This window comes from Heterocephalus glaber, unplaced genomic scaffold, assembly GCF_053883595.1.
Source record: "Heterocephalus glaber isolate CG9 unplaced genomic scaffold, H.glaber_assembly_v1.0 deba00001761, whole genome shotgun sequence".
In the NCBI taxonomy this organism is placed as follows: domain Eukaryota; kingdom Metazoa; phylum Chordata; class Mammalia; order Rodentia; family Bathyergidae; genus Heterocephalus; species Heterocephalus glaber.
This window is the reverse complement of record NW_028258458.1, coordinates 1,154,645-1,174,758: the sequence shown is the minus strand read 5'-3', so window position 1 is coordinate 1,174,758 and position 20,114 is coordinate 1,154,645. Positions and strand designations below refer to the sequence as shown.

General features: G+C 63.9%; 4 protein-coding genes across 11 annotated transcripts; 3 read left to right on the top strand and 1 right to left on the bottom strand.

Moving 5' to 3' along the window:
* Nucleotides 1-572: 572 nt before the first annotated feature.
* On the top strand, nt 573-9,520 carry Map2k7 (mitogen-activated protein kinase kinase 7). Of its 5 annotated transcripts, none has more exons than XM_087201825.1 (12): nt 573-793; nt 2,500-2,547; nt 5,180-5,321; nt 5,458-5,524; nt 5,633-5,746; nt 5,830-5,949; nt 6,082-6,189; nt 6,274-6,453; nt 6,558-6,638; nt 6,749-6,891; nt 7,287-7,332; nt 7,416-9,520. In XM_087201825.1, exons 1-12 carry the CDS (start codon nt 670-672, stop codon nt 7,566-7,568), a joined length of 1,326 nt encoding a protein of 441 aa, XP_087057951.1. In that variant the 5' UTR covers nt 573-669; the 3' UTR covers nt 7,569-9,520. The 5 variants fall into 5 exon arrangements, with proteins under 5 accessions (XP_087057951.1, XP_012921286.1, XP_004865439.1 ...); XM_004865382.4 differs by having other exon boundaries at nt 578-793; nt 7,434-9,520; XM_013065832.3 differs by lacking the exon at nt 2,500-2,547 and having other exon boundaries at nt 576-793.
* Nucleotides 9,521-9,713: 193 nt separating this feature from the next.
* Tgfbr3l (transforming growth factor beta receptor 3 like) lies at nt 9,714-13,339 on the top strand. 2 transcript variants are annotated; one of them, XM_021245249.2, is made up of 7 exons: nt 9,714-9,973; nt 10,755-10,861; nt 10,969-11,277; nt 11,996-12,116; nt 12,211-12,375; nt 12,568-12,640; nt 13,136-13,339. In XM_021245249.2, exons 1-6 carry the CDS (start codon nt 9,907-9,909, stop codon nt 12,633-12,635), a joined length of 837 nt encoding a protein of 278 aa, XP_021100908.2. In that variant the 5' UTR covers nt 9,714-9,906; the 3' UTR covers nt 12,636-12,640; nt 13,136-13,339. The 2 variants fall into 2 exon arrangements, with proteins under 2 accessions (XP_021100908.2, XP_004865436.2); XM_004865379.3 differs by having other exon boundaries at nt 10,755-10,891.
* Nucleotides 13,340-13,475: 136 nt separating this feature from the next.
* Nucleotides 13,476-16,994, top strand: Snapc2 (small nuclear RNA activating complex polypeptide 2). 2 transcript variants are annotated; one of them, XM_004865385.4, is made up of 5 exons: nt 13,476-14,504; nt 14,992-15,111; nt 15,234-15,302; nt 15,685-16,111; nt 16,205-16,994. In XM_004865385.4, exons 1-5 carry the CDS (start codon nt 14,322-14,324, stop codon nt 16,534-16,536), a joined length of 1,131 nt encoding a protein of 376 aa, XP_004865442.1. In that variant the 5' UTR covers nt 13,476-14,321; the 3' UTR covers nt 16,537-16,994. The 2 variants fall into 2 exon arrangements, with proteins under 2 accessions (XP_004865442.1, XP_004865444.1); XM_004865387.3 differs by lacking the exon at nt 13,476-14,504 and adding an exon at nt 14,794-14,844.
* Nucleotides 16,995-18,164: 1,170 nt separating this feature from the next.
* On the bottom strand, nt 18,165-19,762 carry Ctxn1 (cortexin 1). Of its 2 annotated transcripts, none has more exons than XM_004865388.4 (2): nt 19,468-19,762; nt 18,165-19,087 (listed from the first exon to the last, which is right to left on the bottom strand). In XM_004865388.4, the coding sequence occupies exon 2, from the start codon at nt 19,065-19,067 to the stop codon at nt 18,819-18,821; it is 249 nt and encodes an 82-aa protein (XP_004865445.1). In that variant the 5' UTR covers nt 19,068-19,087; nt 19,468-19,762; the 3' UTR covers nt 18,165-18,818. The 2 variants fall into 2 exon arrangements, with proteins under 2 accessions (XP_004865445.1, XP_012921294.1); XM_013065840.3 differs by lacking the exon at nt 19,468-19,762 and adding an exon at nt 19,240-19,427.
* Nucleotides 19,763-20,114: the final 352 nt, after the last annotated feature.

Here is a 20,114-nt window from a genome sequence, read left to right as displayed (position 1 = left end):
TTCGGCCAGCTCAACTTGATGGGACCGGATGAAACGGAGAGGGATTCCCACGGGTACCCAATTGTGGTGAGGAGGCAGCACCGCGCTGCCAGCGGGAGGTCAGGCAGCAATTAAGTCTAACAGGGATTCTAATAAAGCAGAGTCTGAGGAGTAGAAGGCAGTTTCTGGAGGGCACGGCAGCCAGGGTGAAATCGGCCAAGAAGCGCAAAAAGAAGCTGAGGATGCATCGCGGTAGAGACTTCGAATGAGTGATAAAGCAGAACAAACGGCCAGGGATGCGCTTGCGCAGTAGGAGGCATGCGCGTGGCCGCGTTTCTCCATATGTACCCCTGCGCACCACTTTCCCCGCCCACCGCTGTCTAAGGCAAAGTGGGTTTCCACGCAGCGCCTCTTGCCGGAGTGCTAGAGAACTCACGCATGCGCACCACGGTGGTAGCGGTGGGTGGAGGCGTTGCACGTTGCCAACCGCGAGCTCTAGGTGGCGTCATCCCTCGGGCTGGACCGCAGCACGCACGCGCGGAGGACCGGGCGGGCGGGCGTCGTGGGCATGCGCCTTGCGGGACGAGACGGCGGCTCGGCGGGGTCATACCAGCGCAGGCGCAGTGCGGTGTTTGTCTGCCGGACTGACGGGCAGTCCGGCGGTGCGCGGCGGCAGCGGCGGCGGGGAAGATGGCGGCGTCCTCCCTGGAGCAAAAGCTGTCCCGCCTGGAAGCAAAGCTGAAGCAGGAGAACCGTGAGGCCCGGCGGAGGATCGACCTCAACCTGGATATCAGCCCCCAGCGGCCCAGGCCCAGTAAGCGCAGCAGCGTGGGGGAGGGGGCGGGTGGGGCGGGGCGCGCTGCGAGGGGCCCCGCCCCCGCCGCTAGGCCCCGCCCCCGTTTCCTGGGCGCTCGCGCTTCTCCCCTCCCCCCACCCCCGCTGTGGGCTCTCGGGGAGAGGGTCACGGTGACCCGGGGGGCGTGGGGCCGGCGGGCTCCTGGGAGGCCTTCCCTAGGGCGTGGGGCTGCTCACTGGCGCCCCAGAGTCTCGTTACCTCGCCGCGGGGGAGGCCCTACCGCCAGATGACCCGCCCCGCCGCAGCGATTCTCAGCTTCTGTCACCTGCACTAAGTGGGACACATCCTCAAGCCACGGTGACTGCATCCAGGTCCCGCCTACAAACACAGTAACATCCCTTTTGACCTCACTCCGTCCATCTCGGTGACTGTCAGCCACCACCACCCCCCCATATGGACACAAGTGTACACCTGTACTGGGGATACCTGATCTCTTAAAACTATATATAACTTCACTCACGCGTGGTCCACCTGACCCGAGGATTCTCATTTGATCGCTACCACCATATCTGCCGGTCCTTCCCAGTTTGGGATGATCTTGGTATTACGCTCTGTAGACCCCACCCCCCCATATTCCAGACCCCTCCATACCCTTGTGATTAACCACTACCACCGTCTTGAGGGATGTGTAGTTCTGTAGCAATATGCACCCATCTACACATCTCCCAGCCTGGTGACTGTTCCCTTATCCCCCTGACACGTACCTAGCCTGAGGACACTTGAGGCCAATTCAAGTGTATCTGTCCACACACACACACACACACACACACACACACACACACACACACACGGCACCCATACCACTCTTTGCTGGTCCTCCCATCTTTGCCTGCCTCCCTGATGTCTCGTTATCCTGGATTAACAGCTGTCCTCCTTCCTCCTCCACACACATCTGGCCAGGGATCACCATGACCATATGTAGCTGCCTTGTGGTGTCCCACAGACCCCTGTCCCCAAGTCCTCAGAGCTAGGGGGAATTGGATTCTCTTCTCTATGTACCCTGTGACCAACCCCCTTCCCCATTACCCTTTCTCTATCTCTCTTGGCCCCCAAAACCACCCTGTCATATCTTCTGTGGTATGACCCTGTGGCCTCATGCTGACAGGAGGGAGACTGCACCTCCCCCATATCCAGGTACTCTAGGGATTCCTGCTGCCCTAGCCTGACCTTCACAGCCTGACACCCCCATCTCTCTTCACTCCCACCCCTCCCCCTTCTGATCTGGGTCATGTGGGTTCCTCCTTGAGGAGTCTCAGGTGGGCCCAGAGAAATAAATCCTGGGGATGAAGCTGCTGTTGTCGGATGCTGCCTGGGGCTGGAGGGTCCCTGCTGGGCTCTGCAGGGCTGCCTTTCTCAGCTCCAGCATGGATGGGACAGGGTGGGTCCGGGGTCTGGGGTCCGGGGTCCTTGGTCCTCTTAAGTGCATAGTGAGGCCTGGTAAGCTGTGGTGGGCAGGCCCAGGAGCCCATGCAGGCATCTGTGTCTGTCAGTTCCATCCCCTCCTCCCTGCCCTCCCATCTCTGTCAGTTTCTACCCATCTCTGCAGTTTGGTGTCTCATGCCTCCCCTCCTTCTCGTTATGATTTGATTTCTTTTCTTTTGAACAAATCAGCCATTTCTGTTGTGATTTATTGTGGTGTTTTTTTTTCTTCCTTTCCCATCCAGTTATTGTGATCACTCTAAGCCCTGCTCCTGCCCCGTCCCAGCGAGCAGGTACCAGCCTTTTCATCATCGCTGCTTGGACATCTGCACCATTGACCTAACCGCTGCCCCGGCTGCAGAATGCCCTCCCCAGCCCATGCTCTGTGTGTGTTCTGTCTCCTCTCACTCTGTCTTTCTGGGAGAGCAGTGTGGACTCCGTCCGACCTCCTGAGTCCTCTCAACTCCCCACTTCCTCTTGGGCTCAGTTTGGATCCCCTAGAGGAGAGTTAGTTTCCCTCATGGGTGGGAGCCTGTCAGCCACTGAGAGGGCAAGCGTGTGCACAGGTGTGTGTGGTGTGTGTGCGTGTGTCTGTGCGTGCAGCAGAGAAAGTGGGGCCAGGGAGGTGCACAGGCTGCTCTCAACAGTTGGGTGAGTGTCACGCCCTCGTGTGCTCTGCCTGTTCTCAGCGCTGGGAACACACCGGTGACAAGAGACCGAGCTGCTGTCCGGGTGGACAGTGAACACATCCCCAGATAGGGACCGAATTCTGGTGGTTGGACAGGCCTGTGGGGCTTGCTCTGGGAAGGCCTCCGGGGGAGGCAGGAGTTGAGCAAAGTGTGGAGATATGAGGGTGTGGGACAGCCCTGCTGAGGCCCCTGCGCTGGTGCCTGCAAGTTTGAGAACAGACACATCAGGCAGTCAGGCCATGCGAGTTCCTGGGTGACAGAGAGGGTGCCTGTGTTGGCAGAATTGGCAGCAGGTCTGGCCATGTGGGTAGTTGTGTGTGGCTAGGTGGGGCCTTTGTTTGTAGCCAGCCTCTGTGTGTGTGTGTGCGCCTGCGCTGTTCTTTGGGTGACTTAGAGGGCTGAGGGGCTGGTTCAGTGTCCTGCGCGTGTATGTGTGCGTGCTTGCATGCGAGTGCACATGTGTGTCAGGCTGGCAGCTGCACCTCCAAGGCTCCTGTTGGTGGCACGTGCCCCATGCTGTCTCTTGCTCTCATTCATTCATTCATTCATTTTCACCTTCTGCTCTTTCACTTTCTTACTTTGCCTCTGCTCTCCTGACCTGCTGTGTGCATGTCACCACCTCTGTGATCTCTGTTTTCAAGGCCATTGTGTATCTCCCTTCCTCCCCTGCTGAGATCCCCTCAGGTCCCCACTGTCCTCTGGTGTCTGCAGCCTTTCATGCAGGTCCTGGGACAGCCCAAGAGGGCATGGTGGACGGTTCAGAGAAGGGACCCATAGGGCAGCTGGAGGTGTGGACAGGCTGGAGGGTCTCAGGTGATGAAGGAGCCCAGGTACAGGAGGGTTGGGAGCTGGGGGTGGGGAGCACAGGGTCCCTCAGGATCCAGCAAGGGACCTGGACTGTGACTGGGGCCATGGGCAGCCAGAGGTGCAGGGACTCATGCAGGGTGGCCAGGCCTGCACCCCCTTCGACCGCAAGTCAGGGGTCCTGCCTGCTTCTCAATGGCTGAGGTCAGGGTCCCAGGGCAGCAGGCCCGGGAAAGGTGTGTCTGTCTCTGTGTGCTGCTCCCCGGGCCAGGTCTCTGGGAGCTGTAGGTCTGTGGGAAGAGAGAGGTGAGGCAGAGGGGTGGAGAGGAGGGAGGGGTGTCAGCTGAGAGTGGCAGGCTCCTGGGCCTTGGGATGGGGATCCTTGGAGGGTGCTTCTCGCTGCTGCCTTGGGGTGCAGTGGGGCTGTGAGGGGCGGGCCCCTCCAGGAGCCACACCAGGCCCCTGCCCTTGCTTCCCCACCATGTTGCCACTTGACTGGGGAGCCCTCTTGCTCCTCAGGGAACCTTTTCTGCTGTCCCTGTCTGGCCTGTCCCTGTAGCACGACTCGGGGCAGCTGGGCCCCAGACCTTGGCTCCTATCTGTGTGTCCTGTCTCCTGCCGTCCTGCCCCTAACACCGCCTGCCCATCCTGGGGTGCCTGCTGCCTGCCCACCCCCACTCCCCGCCTGTAGCATGTCCAAGCTGTCTGCATGCAGGCCGCTGGAGAGTACCGAATCCCCTGCCTGGCCCAGCACCCGCTCCCTCCCCGGTCCTGCCTGGCCCTGCGGAGCTGGACCCAGATCTCACAGGCCTGGCCTGGGCTCCTGCCCCCAGTCCCTAGGCCCCAGCTCTGCAGGCCTGACTAGGAGGCAGCAGATGGGCTAGCTGGCCAGAGGGCACCCTCGCCGAGCCTGGCGCAGAACCTGACCCCGAGGCAGTGGGAAGCCTGGGTCCCAAGTCGGCTGTCTTTGGGCGGCCCCCTCCCTGGTGTTTGGCCGCCCAGTTCAGTGCTGGCAGCAGGGCCAGGGCCCGAGCTGTTCCTGGGGGCATCCATCCATCCTGGCACGGTCCAGCGTGGACACTGTGGTCATGGACCTGCCTCCTGGAAGGCACAGCCAGGGGGTCTGCCTGGCTTGGCCTCTGTCGGGCCCCCACCTTGTTTCTCTGCCAGTGTGAACCTGAGGACAAGCCTTTAGCCTACGGGGATCGTTGCTCCCCTGCTAGCCCACCCCATCTCCTTCCACATCAGCAGGACAGGAGGAGGCACCCTGAGGATGGCCTTGGGGGGTCCCTGTCCTCCAGCACAGCAGGGGGCTTTGCCAGTCTGGCTGAGGGATTGGGGGAGGTGAGGGTCCCACCCTCCCAAAATGCCTGGCCCAGAGCTGTCCAACCAGATGCTAAATCCCTCCCCGCCCCAATTCTCAACCCTCCAGCCCTGCAGCTCCCGCTGGCCAATGATGGGGGCAGCCGCTCACCGTCCTCAGAGAGCTCACCGCAGCACCCCACGCCCCCCGCCCGGCCCCGCCACATGCTGGGGCTCCCGTCCACCTTGTTCACGCCCCGCAGCATGGAGAGGTGAGTGGTACTGATTGGCAAGGACAGGTTGGGGAGCACTGATGTGCGGGCCCTGGGGAGGGGGTGAGTCCATCTGGGGCCAGGCCTGCTTCGGGTGGGTCAGGATCCCCTCCATGGCTCCTGCTCTGTCCTCCAGCATTGAGATCGACCAGAAGCTGCAGGAGATTATGAAGCAGACGGGCTACCTGACCATCGGGGGCCAGGTACCACTGCGCAGCACCCTGGCGGGGTGAGGCAGGGCTCAGCTGGGCTGGGCTGGGGTGTGGGTGGCAGAGGCCGCAGGGACCCTCCAGCCCGTGCTGTCCCCACAGCGCTACCAGGCAGAGATCAATGACCTGGAGAACCTGGGTGAGATGGGCAGCGGCACCTGCGGCCAGGTGTGGAAGATGCGCTTCCGGAAGACGGGCCACGTCATCGCCGTCAAGGTGAGCCCAGGCCCTGCCTTCCAGGCGGGGTCCCCTGCTCCCAGCCAGCCCCTGAGCATCCGTCCTGCCAACCCTCCCTGCAGCAAATGCGGCGCTCTGGGAACAAGGAGGAGAACAAGCGCATCCTCATGGACCTGGATGTGGTGCTCAAGAGCCACGACTGCCCGTACATCGTGCAGTGCTTCGGCACCTTCATCACCAACGTGAGCTGCCTTCCCCGCGCCCTCTGCACCCACAGGGTCCTGCGTGCTCCGGCACCGCCGTCTCCCCATGCCTCTCTGGGTGAGGGGGTGGGGCCAGTCGTCCCCAGCCACGGTGCCACCTTCTCTCCACAGACGGACGTCTTCATCGCCATGGAGCTCATGGGCACCTGCGCCGAGAAGCTGAAGAAGCGGATGCAGGGGCCCATCCCTGAGCGAATCCTGGGCAAGATGACAGTGGCGGTGAGCAGCTGGGCCAGGGCTCACGCAGCCAGGTGGGCAGCCCCAGGCCTGGACCCCTCACGGCGCCTCCCATCCTCCCTGCAGATTGTGAAGGCGCTGTACTACCTGAAGGAGAAGCACGGCGTCATCCACCGCGATGTCAAGCCCTCCAACATCCTCCTGGACGAGCGGGGCCAGATCAAGCTCTGCGACTTCGGCATCAGTGGCCGCCTGGTGGACTCTAAGGCCAAGACGAGGAGTGCCGGCTGTGCGGCCTACATGGCGGTTAGTGGGGCCCAGGCGCACCTGGCGGGCAGGCGGGCAGGCGGGCAGGCGGGCGACGGCTGGGAGGCTGACCCTGCCCTCAGCACCCTGTCCCTCCTCGGCAGCCTGAGCGCATAGACCCCCCAGACCCCACCAAGCCCGACTATGACATCCGGGCCGACGTGTGGAGCCTGGGCATCTCGTTGGTGAGTTGCGGCCCTGCCTCTGTCCTTGGGCCAGCGTGAGGCCTTCTGGGGGTTCGGGGAAGGGGCCAGGGGCCCGCCCAGGGCGCCCAGCCCTGCTGTCTCCCTCCCAGGTGGAGCTGGCAACAGGACAGTTTCCCTATAAGAACTGCAAGACAGACTTCGAGGTCCTCACCAAAGTCCTCCAGGAAGAGCCCCCACTCCTGCCTGGTCACATGGGCTTCTCAGGGGACTTCCAGTCCTTCGTAAGAGACTGGTGAGCACCCCACCCCGTCCTGTCCCTCTGCTTAGGGAGGCCCGGGAGTCTGGGTGTGTCTCGATGCAGGAGGGCCAGGGAAGGGAGCAGCCCAGTGTCCTGGGAGCTGCAGCTGGGTGCACAGTCTGGTGTGGTAGCCCTGTGCCCTGCCGCCATGAGCAGGACAGAGTGTGCAGGAGTCCACCCCTGAGCCCCCCTAGGCAGCCAGCCTGCCCTCAATGGGACTCACAGCTCAGCTCAGCTCCACAAGCCAGGTTCTCCCCTCGCTAGCCCGGGCCAGGAGGCTTTGGGGCGTACAGCTTGGCAGGTGCCTCCTGGGAGCGCCAGGCCTGAGGACATCAGCAGCTGCTTCACAGGCCTGAAGACGCCCGCTTACCTTGCTCCTCTTTCTCCAGCCTTACTAAAGATCACAGGAAGAGACCAAAGTATAATAAGCTACTTGTGAGTATCAGGGTCCCTCTGTGCTGCTCGGGAAGCCCCCAGGCCTGAGGACAAGGCCAGGAGGGAAGACCCTTCATCCTAAGCCCCCCTCGGGCCCACAGGAACACAGCTTCATCAAGCGCTACGAGATGCTGGAAGTGGACGTGGCGTCCTGGTTCAAGGACGTCATGGCGAAGACCGAGTCACCGAGGACTAGCGGAGTGCTGAGCCAGCCCCACCTGCCCTTCTTCAGGTAGCCTTGTGGTGGCGGCCAGCCCCACCGGGCCAGGGGCTTGGCCACAGGCCCCTCTTCCTGACCTGGCCACCCAGCTGCCTGCCAGGGGAGGCCTGAGAGCTGCACGGCCGCTGAGGGCTGAGGACGGCAATCGGGGTGCTGCCACCCCCAGAGCGCTGCCCACCAGCTGTGGACACACGGGCCTGCCAGGCCCCAGCCCTTCCTGCCCCGGGGTCAGCTGGCCGTGCGTGTTACCCGGACAGACACTGTGAATGAGGATAGCAGGCCGCCAGCAGACTCGCTATTTATTCAGTCATAACCTCTGGGCTGGGGTGGCCTGTGCACGGGAGAGCCCCACGCGCTTTCGGTCTGTCGCCCTGTCCCTGCCCTCTGCCTCCCAGTCGTCATCGACTCTCCCTTCTCTCTCCTGGCCCAGGCGAGGGCTCAGCCGCTCCAGTCCTTGTGGGAGCCCCGGGTCTGCCTCAGTGACGCCCAGTCCTTACCAGGGCAGTGTGGATCTCTGGACTGCAGCCGGACCGGGGCTGCTTTCTCTTTCTCTTTGATCTCAGGGGGTCTTTTTTGGAGTTTATTGTATTTTGTTGTACTTGGTGGGGTGTTTGGGGGAAGGGGAGAGGAGAGCTTGTCCTCATGGGTTGTGTCGGTACCTTCAGAAACTTACCAAAGTCACATTTAGCTGCTTTTGGTGGGGCTCCCCCAACTGCCTTCGGGCTCTGGCGGACAGGGGCTGAGCCGCTGCTCCCTGTCGGCCTGGCCTGGGGGAGACCCAGGAGGGCCGGGGCCCACACGGGCTCCAGGGCAGCTCCTCCCTGGGGCTGGAGACCGAGGCTCAGGCTCGGGTGAGCTGCAGTGCTCAGGTGAGAGCGAGAGCCGGGAGGGGCCTTGGCTGCACAGGAGGCCTTTGGGGAAGGTGGGCGAGGGGTGAGTAGGGAGCAGCAGGCGAGCAACGAGGTGGCGGGGAGGGGAGGGGCTTGATGACCGGAGTGGGGCCGGGGTTGGGGAAGGGGTCTGGAGGGAGTCGCTGAGGGCTAAGGGAGCAGGTGTGGAGGTCTGAGGATGTGGGACAGGGACAGGTGGAGGCCGGGGGCGAGCTGGCTTCCCCGCCGTGACCTGAGTACCCCTCAGCTCACCCGTAGCCAGCCAGCCCCAGCCCTCCTGAGCCCAGGCTGCCCGAGGTCCAAGCTGAGGTGCCCTGAGCCCCGGCCCGAGAGCCTGCTACAGCGGCCAGAACAGGAAGGGGTGTGTTTCCTTTTTGTTGGTGATGCATGCAAATCAAGTGGACAAGAAAACAAAATAACAAAAAAAGGAAAAAAAAAATATAAAACCACAAAAACCAACCAACGCCAAAGGTGAGGAACCTCGCTGGATGTAGCTGAAGCAACATAGGCTTAGCCGTCACTATGGCCTCTTACCTATCATATTGACTTACTATATTCACAATGCTGCATGTCTAAACGTAATCCCGTCTCCTCTGCCTGGGAGGCCACCTTCTGCTCCCACCTCCTTTGTGAGGGGGTGGGGTGAGGGGAGCTGGCCCCTACCCTGGGCCCTCTGCTTTGAGGCCAGCTCGGAGGAGGCTGGCCACAGGGCCTCTGAGGGTCGCTGGAAGGTTGCTCACTGGTCCCTGGGCCTGAGGCTGGGCTGCCTGGTTTCGTTTTTATTTAACTTTATTTCCTGTGGTGAGTGTGTGTGTGTCGGCCTGACCCCACCCTTCAGTGTTAAGTGGGAGCCTGGGGCAGCCTCTCCTGCCTCCGGCCCCTCCCAAGACCTCCCCTCTGTCACCAGCCATCCCTCTGGACCAGAGGGCCAGGTGGGCAGCGGTCTGGGTGGCCTGGCCCAGCCCACCAGTCTATGGAGCCCCTCTCAGGCCACCAGTATTGCCCTGTCCCTTTTTAAAAACAAAATGCCCTCGTTTGTAACTCCTTAGATGCTTGAGAATAAAACCCCTCCCTTTTCTTCTGAGTCCGTGGTGTGTCCTCAGCCTGATAGGGCCTGGCAGTCACAGTGGCAAGAGGCCAGGGTGGATCAAAGCCTCTCCCTGGAGGGGGAGCTGAGGCAGGGCTGGACGCAGAGATGGGTGTTAGTAGTGACGAGCAGCCTTTCCGAGGGACGCTGTCTCCCGGGCATCTCGGGTGGAGCAGGAGAGGAGCCCTAATCCCTGTAGGCCTTGGGCTCTGGCTCTGGTGTCAGCCCCTCCGCCCTCCACCCCCCCCCCCGCTCCCTGCTTCCTGGAGTGGGTGACCAGCCAAGGCCAGGGCTCCCTGCCCACCTGCAAGGGTTGGGTACGGCCCACGCAGGTGTCTGCTGCTGGCCCACAGTGCTCCGACCTAGGCCAGCGCAGCATGCTGGGTGCCGTGTTCCTGCTGCTCCTGCTGCCTGGGACCTCCGCCCTGCCCGATGGGCCCCTTGGTACGTGGAGCCTGGGGGTACACGCGGCGGTCAGGCAACCCCCCCACCCCCGCGTCCTTAGCTTGACCGTTTCTTCCCTACCTGGGCTGATGGGGACAGGGTGGGGCCTCCTCGTCCTCCCACCCCCAGAGTTCCCTGCAGCTATCGTGGGACAAAGGCTGTGCAAGTGGGGCCATCTGCGTGTGCTTTTCGGACCTGGGCGTGCAGATCATGTTTGACAAGGACCCCGGCTGAGTCGACCTTGACGGCTGACCTCTTTGCAGGCCAGGGTTTGCGCATGGATGAGTGCAGGACAGAAGACCCCCGTCCTCTGCTAGTGGCTCTCCCAGTCTGGGATTGTGGCCCTGATAAACCCAAACCCTGGGGTCCGACTGCACTCCGGCTGTGCCCAGAAAAGCTTCTGGGAGTAACACGCTTCTGCCCCTCTTCCCTGAGTCCAGTGCCCACATCCCCCTTGGAAAGGAAGCCTCAGGCCCTACTGTAGTAGATCCCGAGCACAGCCTGGGCGAAGGCAGAGAGCTTTGGTTCCACCCAGCCTCCCGGCTCGACCCCTTCCTGCCCAGGATTCTCCCATCTGCTCTGCAGGTGGAGAAACAGAAGCGGGGCAGGCAGGACCTACCCCACGGGCGAAGAGCCTTGCGCCAGCCTGAGCTGCTACGCTGGCTGGGGCCGAATCCGCCTCCAGAACTACATCTCCTTTCCAAAGGCGGCGCCGGGGCGGGGAGCTTGGGCGCTTCGGGGAGCCAGTCCTCTCAGTGATGCCCTCTACCCACCCCGCCAGCGACCCCCTTCCCCGGGGCACCTGGGCCCTGGCTTCGTAGACCCCTGTTTCGGCTGGAGCTGTCGGACGCGGAGGACGCCTTCCCGCGCCGTGGGGGGCCGCTGGAGGTGCCCGCGGACAGCCGGGTGTTCGTGCAGGTGGGGGGAACGGGGTCCCCGGGGCGGGGCGGCTGGGGACAAGGACAGGCGACGCTGACGGTGTCTCCTGCCCCCAGGTGGCCCTGGCCCGGCCCTCCCCGCGCTGGGGCCTGGCCCTGCACCGCTGCTCTGTGACACCGTCCTCGCGCCCGGCGCCCGGGCCTGCCCTGGTGCTGCTGCGCGGAGGCTGCCCCGCTGACGCCTCGGTCACCTTCCCGCCACCGCCGCCAACCCCGGACGCCGCCCGCCCCGCGCGCTTCAGCTTCCGCCTGCGCCCGGTCTTCAACGCATCGGTGCAGTTCCTGCATTGCCAGCTGAGCCGCTGCCGACGCCCACCTGGAGCCCGCCGGAGGCCCCCGCCCCTGACCCCGCCGCCGCCGTCGCGGGTGCGAGAGCGCAGAGCCCAAGATCTGCTGGGGCTGGCAGGGGAAGGGCTCCCCCCCTCCGGATGGATTTGGGGCCCGGGGCAGGTGTCCCGCAAGGCTGGGAGAAGACACAGGGTCTCAGGCTGGGCTGCTTAGGCCCCCAGGGGCCCGTGGGAGTCCTCGGGATTCCTCAGGAGCGACCCCTGGATTCCCTCATGAGCAGGGCTCTAGGACCCTCTGAGCGGGGCTCTGAGGTCAGCGCCCAGACCTGAGGTTGGGTGAAGGCAGAGGGCTGCCAAGGGCCAATCGGAGCACCTACCCTGTGAAGTCCCACATCCCAGGTGCTCCGAGTGGCTATGGACTTCTTTTCTTTTCGTACTTCTGTACTGGGGATCGATCCCAGGACCTTGCCACCTCCCCATCCCATTAACTGACTCATTGAGACAGGCTCTTGCTAACGAAGTTACCCAGGCTGGGCTCAAACTTGCGGTCCTGCCTCAGCCTCCCAAAGTGCTGCATCCGCACCCAGCCATGACCTGACATTCGAGGTCCTCTCAGGCTGGGTACCACTTCGTTACTTACGGGCTGGGTTCAAGGACTCCGAAGGAGCGGAACTTCCAGGGGTCCCTTGGCGGGCTCCCGGCTGCGGTAGAGCTGGACGTTAGGTCTCTTAGGATCCCTGGAGAGCAGACCCAGGTCGCCCGCCAGACCTTGACGTCCCGGCCGTCCCCTCCCCCAGTGTTCGCCTCCGGCCCAGGCGTGCGCGGGCAGCGGCAACGGGGAGAGCCTCTGCGCCGACAGCCCCCACCTGCACACGCTGACGCAGCCCATCGTGGTCACGGTGCCGCAGCCGCCCCCCAGTAAGCGTGCAGTTCCCTCCTGCAGGATCGCCTGGGCCAGGGCTGGGCACCTGGGTCCTGGGTCCAGACTCAGAGTCGCCCTCCCCCTGCACAGGGCCACCCAAGAGCCTCCCCGGCAAGGGATTGCGCCCCGAGCAGCCCGCGCCCGCGCCCGCTCCCGCGGCCCTGGAGCCCGCACCCGTAGTGGCGCTGGTGCTGGCGGCCTTCTTGCTGGGTGCTGCGCTGGCCACCGGGCTCGGCCTTGTGTGCGCGCACTCAGGTACCGACCTCAGCCTGCCCCGCCTGCCCCGCCTGCCCCAGCCCATTCCCGCGCCTCTAGACCTGGGGTCACCACCATCGCGGCCGATGGGACCTGCCTATCCCTAGCCCTGACTCCGCCGCACCCGCAGCAACCCGCAGGGGGCGCGCTGACCCCGGCGCAGCGCCCCATCGCAGGTGCTCTCCCTTCCAGCGCCCCCGCCCTCCAGCCGGCCGGCCAAGACCTCGTCCAGCGGCCCCCAGACTCGCAGACCCCATTGAGGAAGGTGAGCAAAGGGCGGGGAGGTCTGAGCAAGAGCTGAGGCAGGAGGTGATGATGATGACCCTTCCTGGAGTTTCACCCTCGTGCTAGGCGTGGTGCTAAATGACGTTGGACACAATCATTTAACCCTAACAACCTACAGCTAGATACTGCTATAATCCCCAGAAGAGGTAAGAAAAATAGAGGCCCTCTCTGAGACTGTCAAAGGTCCTAACAGAGACGGGCCCGTGGTGGCGCACACCTGTAATCCCAGCGCTTGGGAGGCTGAGGCAGGAGGATCGCTGCGAGTTCAAGGCTGGCCTGAGCTACATAGTGAGTTCGAGGCCAGCGTGAACTCCAAAGTGAGACCCTGTCACACACACACACACACAAAAGTCATAAAACTGAGTGGGATTCGAAGTCAGGGACTAGGGTCAGCCTCAGAGGTCCTCAAACCTTGGACAGGCACTAGGAGAGAATTCGGGCTTCAGACCTATTTCCTACCCTCACCTCGGCACAGATTGACGGAAGAGGCCAACAGGCGCTGAGAGGCGCTGGGAAGGAGTCCTGCGGTGTCCCCCGCATCCCCGGCAGTGGCGATGTACACAGACAAGCCGTGGCTTCGGGACCAGGCCCACGGCCTCAGATGCCACACTATGAGACCACGAACCCTCCGTCCCTTTCCACCTTCTCATCTGGGCTCCAAATAAACCTCCGGACTGAGCCTGCTAAGTGCTGGTGGAGTCACCGGGTGCGCTCCGCACGGGTGGGGGCGCTCGGGAGACAGCCTGGGACCAGTACTGGGGGGGGGGGGTGCGGATTGGAGGGCTGGGCCCTAGGGGCGGGCTGCTAGCTCAGAGCTCCGGGGAGTTTTGTCCCAAACAGAAAGTGACGGACGCCCGACCCTGTCAGTTTAAATGTAAAATAAGCCCGTCTTCCCCGACTCGGGCACAGCCCGCCCGCCTCCTTCCGTCTTCCCCAAGCCTGGCCTTCTCTGCTGTCCGGTCCCTGCCTTCATTGGCCTCAACCTTCTACCTCTCTCCTCTGGTCTCTCCGAGATGACTGATCTGATTCTGCACTCCCTTCATCGCTTGCCTTGTCTAGAGTTCCTTAAATCCCTCCTTGGCGGGCGGGCTTGGTGGCACAGCCTGTAATCTCGTTCAGGAGGTTGAGGCAGGATAGTCACGAGTTCAAGGCCAGCCTGGGATACACATTGAGTTCAAAGCCAGCCAGAACCACATAGTGAGACCCTGTCCAAATCGCCCCTGCTGGAGCTCCTGCCTCCCCTGTGCATAGGCAGGAGACTACTACCCCATTTACAGACGAGGAACTGAGGCTTGGCATGGTTAAATTACTTGCCCAAGGTCCCCAGGGCGATCTGACCGAAGAGCCCAGGCTCTTGACCACGGCTGGACAGCAGCCTTAGAAAAGCAAACCACACAGTAGGACTTTCGTGAGGCAGCCAGGAATGTGGGGAGGGCAAGCGATCCAAGGTCGGATCCGGTTCACGAAGGAGATAGGGAGCTGAGGGTCTCGCGCGCCCCGCCTCTCCATTATTCCCAAGCAGGCGGTTCCTTTCCGCCTGCAAACGCGAAGCCGCGCCCCATCTGCTTCCGCCTTCGCGCGGTACTTGAGGCCTCGGCAGCTTCCGTAGCCCCGCCCACCAGGGACGCCTTGCCAGAGCGCCCGCGCCTCTGTAAAGCAGCATGAAGCCACCGCAGCGGCGGCGGTCGGCTCCCGCCCGCTATCTGGGCGAGGTGACCGGCCCTGTGCCCTGGAGCCTTCGCGAGAAGCGCCAGCTACTGCGACTACTGCAGGCGCGGCGGGACCAGCCGGAGCCAGACGCCGCTGAGCTGGCCAGGGAGCTGTGGAGCCGGAGCGAGGCGGAGGTGAGCTTGCGGGTCCGACCTCGAAAGAGGAGGTGAAGCGAAGCAGGGGCTGTGGCTCCCCGTGGAGCGGGCGAGGCCATGTGGGCTTAGGGGTGGGACCGCGGTAGGACGCAGTGGGCGGTGGCCCTTGAACCTACGTCGGGACGTGAGCGAGGGGCGGGGTATGAGTATGCGCCTGGTGGGCTGGGGCATGCCCGGGGCGTCTGGGCGGGGACAGCAAGGATTGGGGCGGGGCGAACTGGGCGTGAGAGGCGCTGGAGGCTGCGGCTCTGGTAAGCGCAGTGGGGTCGGTGGGAGTTTGGGTGAAATGAGAGGAAATGGGCGGAGTGGAAACGAACAGGTTAGTTCTCAGCCTAGGAGTCGGCCCTGGCTGCGGGGAGGAGCCAGGACAGGCCTGGCGCTCCATCATTGGGTAACGGGTCACACCGTGGGGGCTTCCGTCCCACATCCCTGAACTCACTGATGGGCTCCCCTCTGTCCTCCCCAGATCCGCGACTTCCTCCAGCACCTCAAAGGCCGAGCGGTCCGAGAGGCCGTTCAGAGGGTGCATCCTGCTGGCCCTCTGGGTCCAAGGCGCCGACAGGCGCAGATCCTGGCCCCCATAGAGGTGAGGCGAGTGGGCAGGCTTCCCAAGGCCGGGAGGGGGACGACCCGGTCAGGGGCCCCAGAGCTCGGGGCAGCACTGCAGACCGATCCGTGGGCTGCCTGTGTCCCTCTGGCTTCACCCAGGTGTGGACGGATCTAGCTGAGAAGATAACAGGCCCGCTGGAGGACGCCCTGACGGCGGCCTTCTCCCAGGTACAGAGGTCCCCAGGCAGATCGGGGTGCCCCAGGGACAGGGTTCTAGAGTGGGACTGGGGGCAGGGTGTGCCAGTGGTACCCTTGCCTGTACCTAGTACTTGTGCCTAGTACGCACAAGGCCCTGGGTTTGGTCCCCACCACTGCAAAACCTCAAAAAACAAAGCCCGCTTGGGCCCCGGGCCCTTACCAGCTCTGTGACCCCAACCCCAACCCCAGGAGGCATTAGACCCCTCGAGTCTCAGTGTCCCCATCTGCCTTCCACAGGGTGTTGGGAGGATTTGGTGAGGGAGTGGAGATGCGGGCTCAGCCTAGGCACCGGAGGGCAGGGGAAAATGGAGGACATATCCTACCTTCCCTGAGGGCCCTCCCTGTCTGCCAGGTTTTCACCATTGCAGCCACAGAACCCCTCAGCCTCCTGCACTCCACGCCCCCGAAGCCTACGAAAGCCCGTGGAAAGCCACTGCTCCTCAGCGCCATCAGAAGGCAGGAGGATCGCAGCCCTGTGGCCTCTGGTCCTGCCCTCGAGGCCCCTGGCCCCGCCCCCGTGGCCTCTGGTCCCGCCCCTGGTGTGCCTGACCTTGTCCCTGGCCCGGAGCCTATTATTTCTGGCCCTGCCCCTGTGGCCTCTGGTTCTGCCCTTTGTCTCTCTGGCCCCGCCCCCAAGGCCTCTGGCCCCACCCCTGAGGCACCTGCTGAGTCCCTGGCGGGCCCCTCCCCTGAAGACCTCACCTTTGACTTCGAGAAGATCTACAGGTACCTGTCTTTCTCCTCCCGGAGTGGCCACGGCCCAGAGCTCTCAGCAGCGGGTGAGAGAAGTAGGGAGGGCAGAAGTGTGGGGTGAAGGGTCCCAGGTGGCTGGTGCTGTCCTCACTCACTGCTCTCCTTCCCCCCATCACCAGAGTCAGCTGTGGTCCTTGACCTGCTCCTGTCACTTCCCAAGGAGCTGCCTCACCTGCCCTGCACGGCCTTGGTGGAGCACATGACCAAAACCTATGCCCACCTGACGGCCCCAGAGCCCAGCCCCTCGGGTGGGAGCCCTGGGCCTGGAGCTGAGGATGGGAGGACTGGTTCCAGGGTGCTGGGAGAGCCTGGCTGGGTCCCGCCCAGAGTCCCTGAGCAGAATGGGGCCAGCAAACTGAGATCAGCCTGGCGAGCAGCCGGCGTCTGCCCTCTGAACCCGTTTCTGGTGCCCCTGGAGCTCCTGGGCCAGGAGGCCACCCTGGCAAGGTGAGGGCACAGCAGCCGGCAGATACAGCAGACCTCTCGGCTGGCACTGGCTTGTCAAGAAGGTCCCCGACCCAGTTCTCAGCCACAGGTGGAGAATTTGGATGCTGCATTCACGGGGGCTTAGCAAATGGAATCCCAGTGGTCCAGGGTTCCCAGGGGGCAGCCAGGCAGCCGGATTAATGGTGGACAGGGCACAGGACCGTGCATTACAAGACAGGTTGCCCCCCCCCCAGCCCAGCTGTGATTGTTCTCTGCCTTTGGGGATGGGACAGGGCGGGCCTGCCCACACCAGCACCCCTCTCACTGCCTTCCTCTGCTTAGGCTGCCCTTATTTTCCTCCTCCGCCACTTCATGTACCTGCAGGCCCAGCAGCCCCCAGCCCCCTGCAGCTGACAGCGACATCCAGCTCCTCACCCCCTGCCCAGGGTCCCTTGTCCTGGAATAAAGTTCTTGTCTACCTGCTTTCCTTCTTGCTGTGATTTAAAGATGGGGAGTAGGGGCTCCTGGAGTATCCCAGCTTGGGGTCATGGAAGCCAAAGCTGCTGCCTGCAGTGACCTCAGTTTGGCCATGAATCTCCTATTGGTGGCTGGGTAGAGGTGGCAGAGGTGGCTCTGAAAAGCCTGGATGGGAAAAGAAGAGCTGGGCCCTGGCCCTCGGGTACAGGTGTCGGAGACAGATTTTCAGAACGGGGCAATGTCACACGTACAGATAGAAGGTGGAAGCCAGCAGAGAAGGAAGGCAGCCAGATGGGAGAAGCCAGAGCCAGGCCAGGCTTGAGGGGGGGGGGGGACTGGAATCCAGGCTGCAGGAGGCTAGAAAGGGAGCAGATCCCAAACCCCTAGAAGTGGTGACAACGAAGGCAGAGCTGGGGAGCAGAGGTAGGTGGAGGAAGGGCCTGAGTCCTGGTGGGTCCCCAAGATCCCACTTCCTGGTGCCAGTTCCATCTGCCCTGTGGGCATAGAGTCTGGGGGCCCAGGGTTTTCGAGGAACCCTTGTCTTCTGACGGCGTACCTTCCCCCAAGCCTAACTAGTCGCCTGAGGGTAAATTGTTTCGCAGCCAGCGCCTTCACACAGCTTTCCTTTTATAGAAGTGCTCGTTTCTCCCCACACGCTGCACACGGCTCCTCTGGGGCACATAACATCTCCCGGGCCGGCTGTGGAGCACAGCCAGCCCACACTGTGTTCGCGCTGCGCGGTGCCAGCCCCACAGGTGCCAAGGCGTGCGAGAATCGTGCAGGGGTGGCTCTTGGAGACAATCTGCATCCCAGCCACCACCACCCCCCACAACCCGCAGTACCTCCCCCGGTCAAGGGACAGGAGTGGCGGGAGGGGTCTCGGCTTGTGTGTGTCCCGTGGGGGATTGGGATGCTACACACCGGCCCCCACACAGCTGGTCAGAAGGGTGCGCTGACTGGGCAGTGGTTAGAATCAGGCAGAAGCCAGGCCTGCATTCCATTTCCAACTAAACACTATCCACTCGGCTAAGGGCAGGTCACTGTAGCCACCTGGACCTCAGTGCCCTGGGCTGTAAAATGGGGACACTCACGGGACCTGGCTCATTTTTCCCTATCCCAAAAAGGAAACAGGCAATGAACAGGAGGTGCTAACTTAGAACATCGCGTGGCATGCAGTAAGCGCTCAATAATAGCTTTTATTATCACCACCACCACCATCATCATCGCTGAGACAGGGCGAAATGAAGAGGCAGAGGAGGGGCTCGGGGAGAGCTGGGGGAGGTGGCAGGGGCCCATGGAAGCAGAGGTGGGCACAGGGAAGGCCGCGCTGACCTGGGGGCCGATGGCGCCGCGCATCCCGGGTCTCAGCAGCCATGGCGGGTCTTCCGGCTCTGGGTCTCGGGCAGGATGTGCAGGGCATTATCAGGGATGCGGCGTCCTGCCCCGCAGGGCGCAAAGGGGGGCTCCACACTCAGTCACGGTGACACTGGGTGTGGCCAGAACATGGGGAGGAGGAAAGGGACCCGGAGGGGGGTCCCACTCCCAAAAAAGGGTGCACGACACTCATACCTGGCACAGGACAACAGCAGAGCCACTTACAAGCAGGGGAAGGTGGGAGTCAGTGCTAGGGATCCCCCTCCTGCCCGATGCAGAGTTGGGGCCCAGAGTGTGCAGAGAGGAAGGGATGGGACGGACAAAGGCACGAGGTGGGGCTCTGGCCAGGCCAGGGGGGAGATGGGTGCGGTCGAAGGGGTTGGGGTGGGCCTGCTCCTAAAGCCCAAGGCCGGGGCTGGATCTGGGCGGGGTCCTGAGCGCAGACCCCGGAGCCCCTCACACCAGCGCGTAGTCGAACTGCCCGCGCTCCAGCGCCTCCTTGTGGTCGGTCCAGGACGAGGCGGGCATGCGGCTGTAGGGGTCCAGCAGGATGCGCACGCAGCGCACCATCAGCAGCACCAGCACCACGAGCAGGCAGAGCACGAAGGCGAACACAGTGCGTTGCTCCGCGTCCAGCCCCGCGCCCACTGGGGGCCCAGTCGACGGGGGCAGCGGCTCCGGCGACAGCGTCCACGTCGCGCTCATAGCTCACATCGCCGCGCGTCCTGCAGAGGAGGAGGGGGTCCGTCGGGAGGGAGCTGAGGCGTCGCCCTCCCTCCCGCGCCCCCGCGTCGCGTCGTCCCCTCCTGTCCTCGCGACCCCTCCATAGCCTGCGCAGCTTCCGCGGGCGACGCCCATGCCCGGCCGGCGCGCTCACCGCCGCCACGCGGGGACCAACTCCTGCTGTGCTCGCGGGCGGGGGCGCTGAGCCGGCCCGGGAGCCCCGACCGCCGGGCCTGAGTCCAACAGGTGCGAGCGCGCAGCCCGGGGCCGGTGGCGCGGCCAGGTCGGTCCTCGCGGCCCCCCGCCCGCTGCCTTTGTTCCTGGCCGTCCGGGACCCCTCCCCCACCGCGCCGCGCCGCCCCCGCCCCTGCGCGCCCCTCACCCTGGCCTGCACCCGTACGCAGACGGGCCGCCCGGCGGCCGCGCTCTCTCCCAGGACCGTGGCAGCTCCGCGCTCGGCCTCTCCCTGGCGGCGGCGGCGGGGGCCGAGGCAGTGGCCCCGGCTCAGCCCACCCCACCCGCCCCTGGAAGCCGCGGAGACCGAGGCGGGTGAGCCGCAAGCCAGCCGGGCCGCCGCGGCTGTTCCCATAGCGACGGGGGCGGGTCCGCTACGGGGGCGGGGCAGCGGGGGGCGGAGGCTGTGCAGGGAGCGGCTCGCGGGTCCCAGACCCAGCTTCGGCGCGGGGACACAAGCACAGGCGCCTGCGCCCGGGGCGACACCGAGCCCCACGAGTATCCAGGACCTCACGGGGGCATAGGCAGCTGCCGTTCCCTACCCCACAAGCGCCGCGTACGCCCCCGGGCTGATCTCCGTGCAGCACCCCCATTGTCAGCTCCAGACCCCTCACCCGGCCCGGAACATCTCTCAGACTGGCGTCCAAACTGCTCCATCCCTGGGGAACCCCGTTTCAACAAACACCCGAGGCAGCGCCCCTGGCCAGGGAAGACGCCCACTGCTAGGGCGGGCCCTTGGTGACCTTGGCCAACTAGCCCCTCCCACCGCCCCGTCCCCGCAGTCAGACACCACGA

Bases quoted from the DNA above. Each gene is read 5' to 3' on its own strand.
- Ctxn1 (XM_004865388.4), bottom strand. From the start codon at position 19,067: ATGAGCGCGACGTGGACGCTGTCGCCGGAGCCGCTGCCCCCGTCGACT.
- Snapc2 (XM_004865385.4), top strand. From the start codon at position 14,322: ATGAAGCCACCGCAGCGGCGGCGGTCGGCTCCCGCCCGCTATCTGGGC. The intron at 15,112-15,233 runs GTGAGGCGAGTG...GGCTTCACCCAG, and splicing joins AGATCCTGGCCCCCATAGAG to GTGTGGACGGATCTAGCTGA. The intron at 15,303-15,684 runs GTACAGAGGTCC...CCTGTCTGCCAG, and splicing joins TGACGGCGGCCTTCTCCCAG to GTTTTCACCATTGCAGCCAC.
- Tgfbr3l (XM_004865379.3), top strand. From the start codon at position 9,907: ATGCTGGGTGCCGTGTTCCTGCTGCTCCTGCTGCCTGGGACCTCCGCC. The intron at 9,974-10,754 runs GTACGTGGAGCC...CCACCCCGCCAG, and splicing joins CCTGCCCGATGGGCCCCTTG to CGACCCCCTTCCCCGGGGCA. The intron at 12,376-12,567 runs GTACCGACCTCA...TCTCCCTTCCAG, and splicing joins CCTTGTGTGCGCGCACTCAG to CGCCCCCGCCCTCCAGCCGG.
- Map2k7 (XM_087201825.1), top strand. From the start codon at position 670: ATGGCGGCGTCCTCCCTGGAGCAAAAGCTGTCCCGCCTGGAAGCAAAG. The intron at 5,525-5,632 runs GTACCACTGCGC...CTGTCCCCACAG, and splicing joins ACCTGACCATCGGGGGCCAG to CGCTACCAGGCAGAGATCAA. The intron at 6,190-6,273 runs GTGAGCAGCTGG...TCCTCCCTGCAG, and splicing joins TGGGCAAGATGACAGTGGCG to ATTGTGAAGGCGCTGTACTA.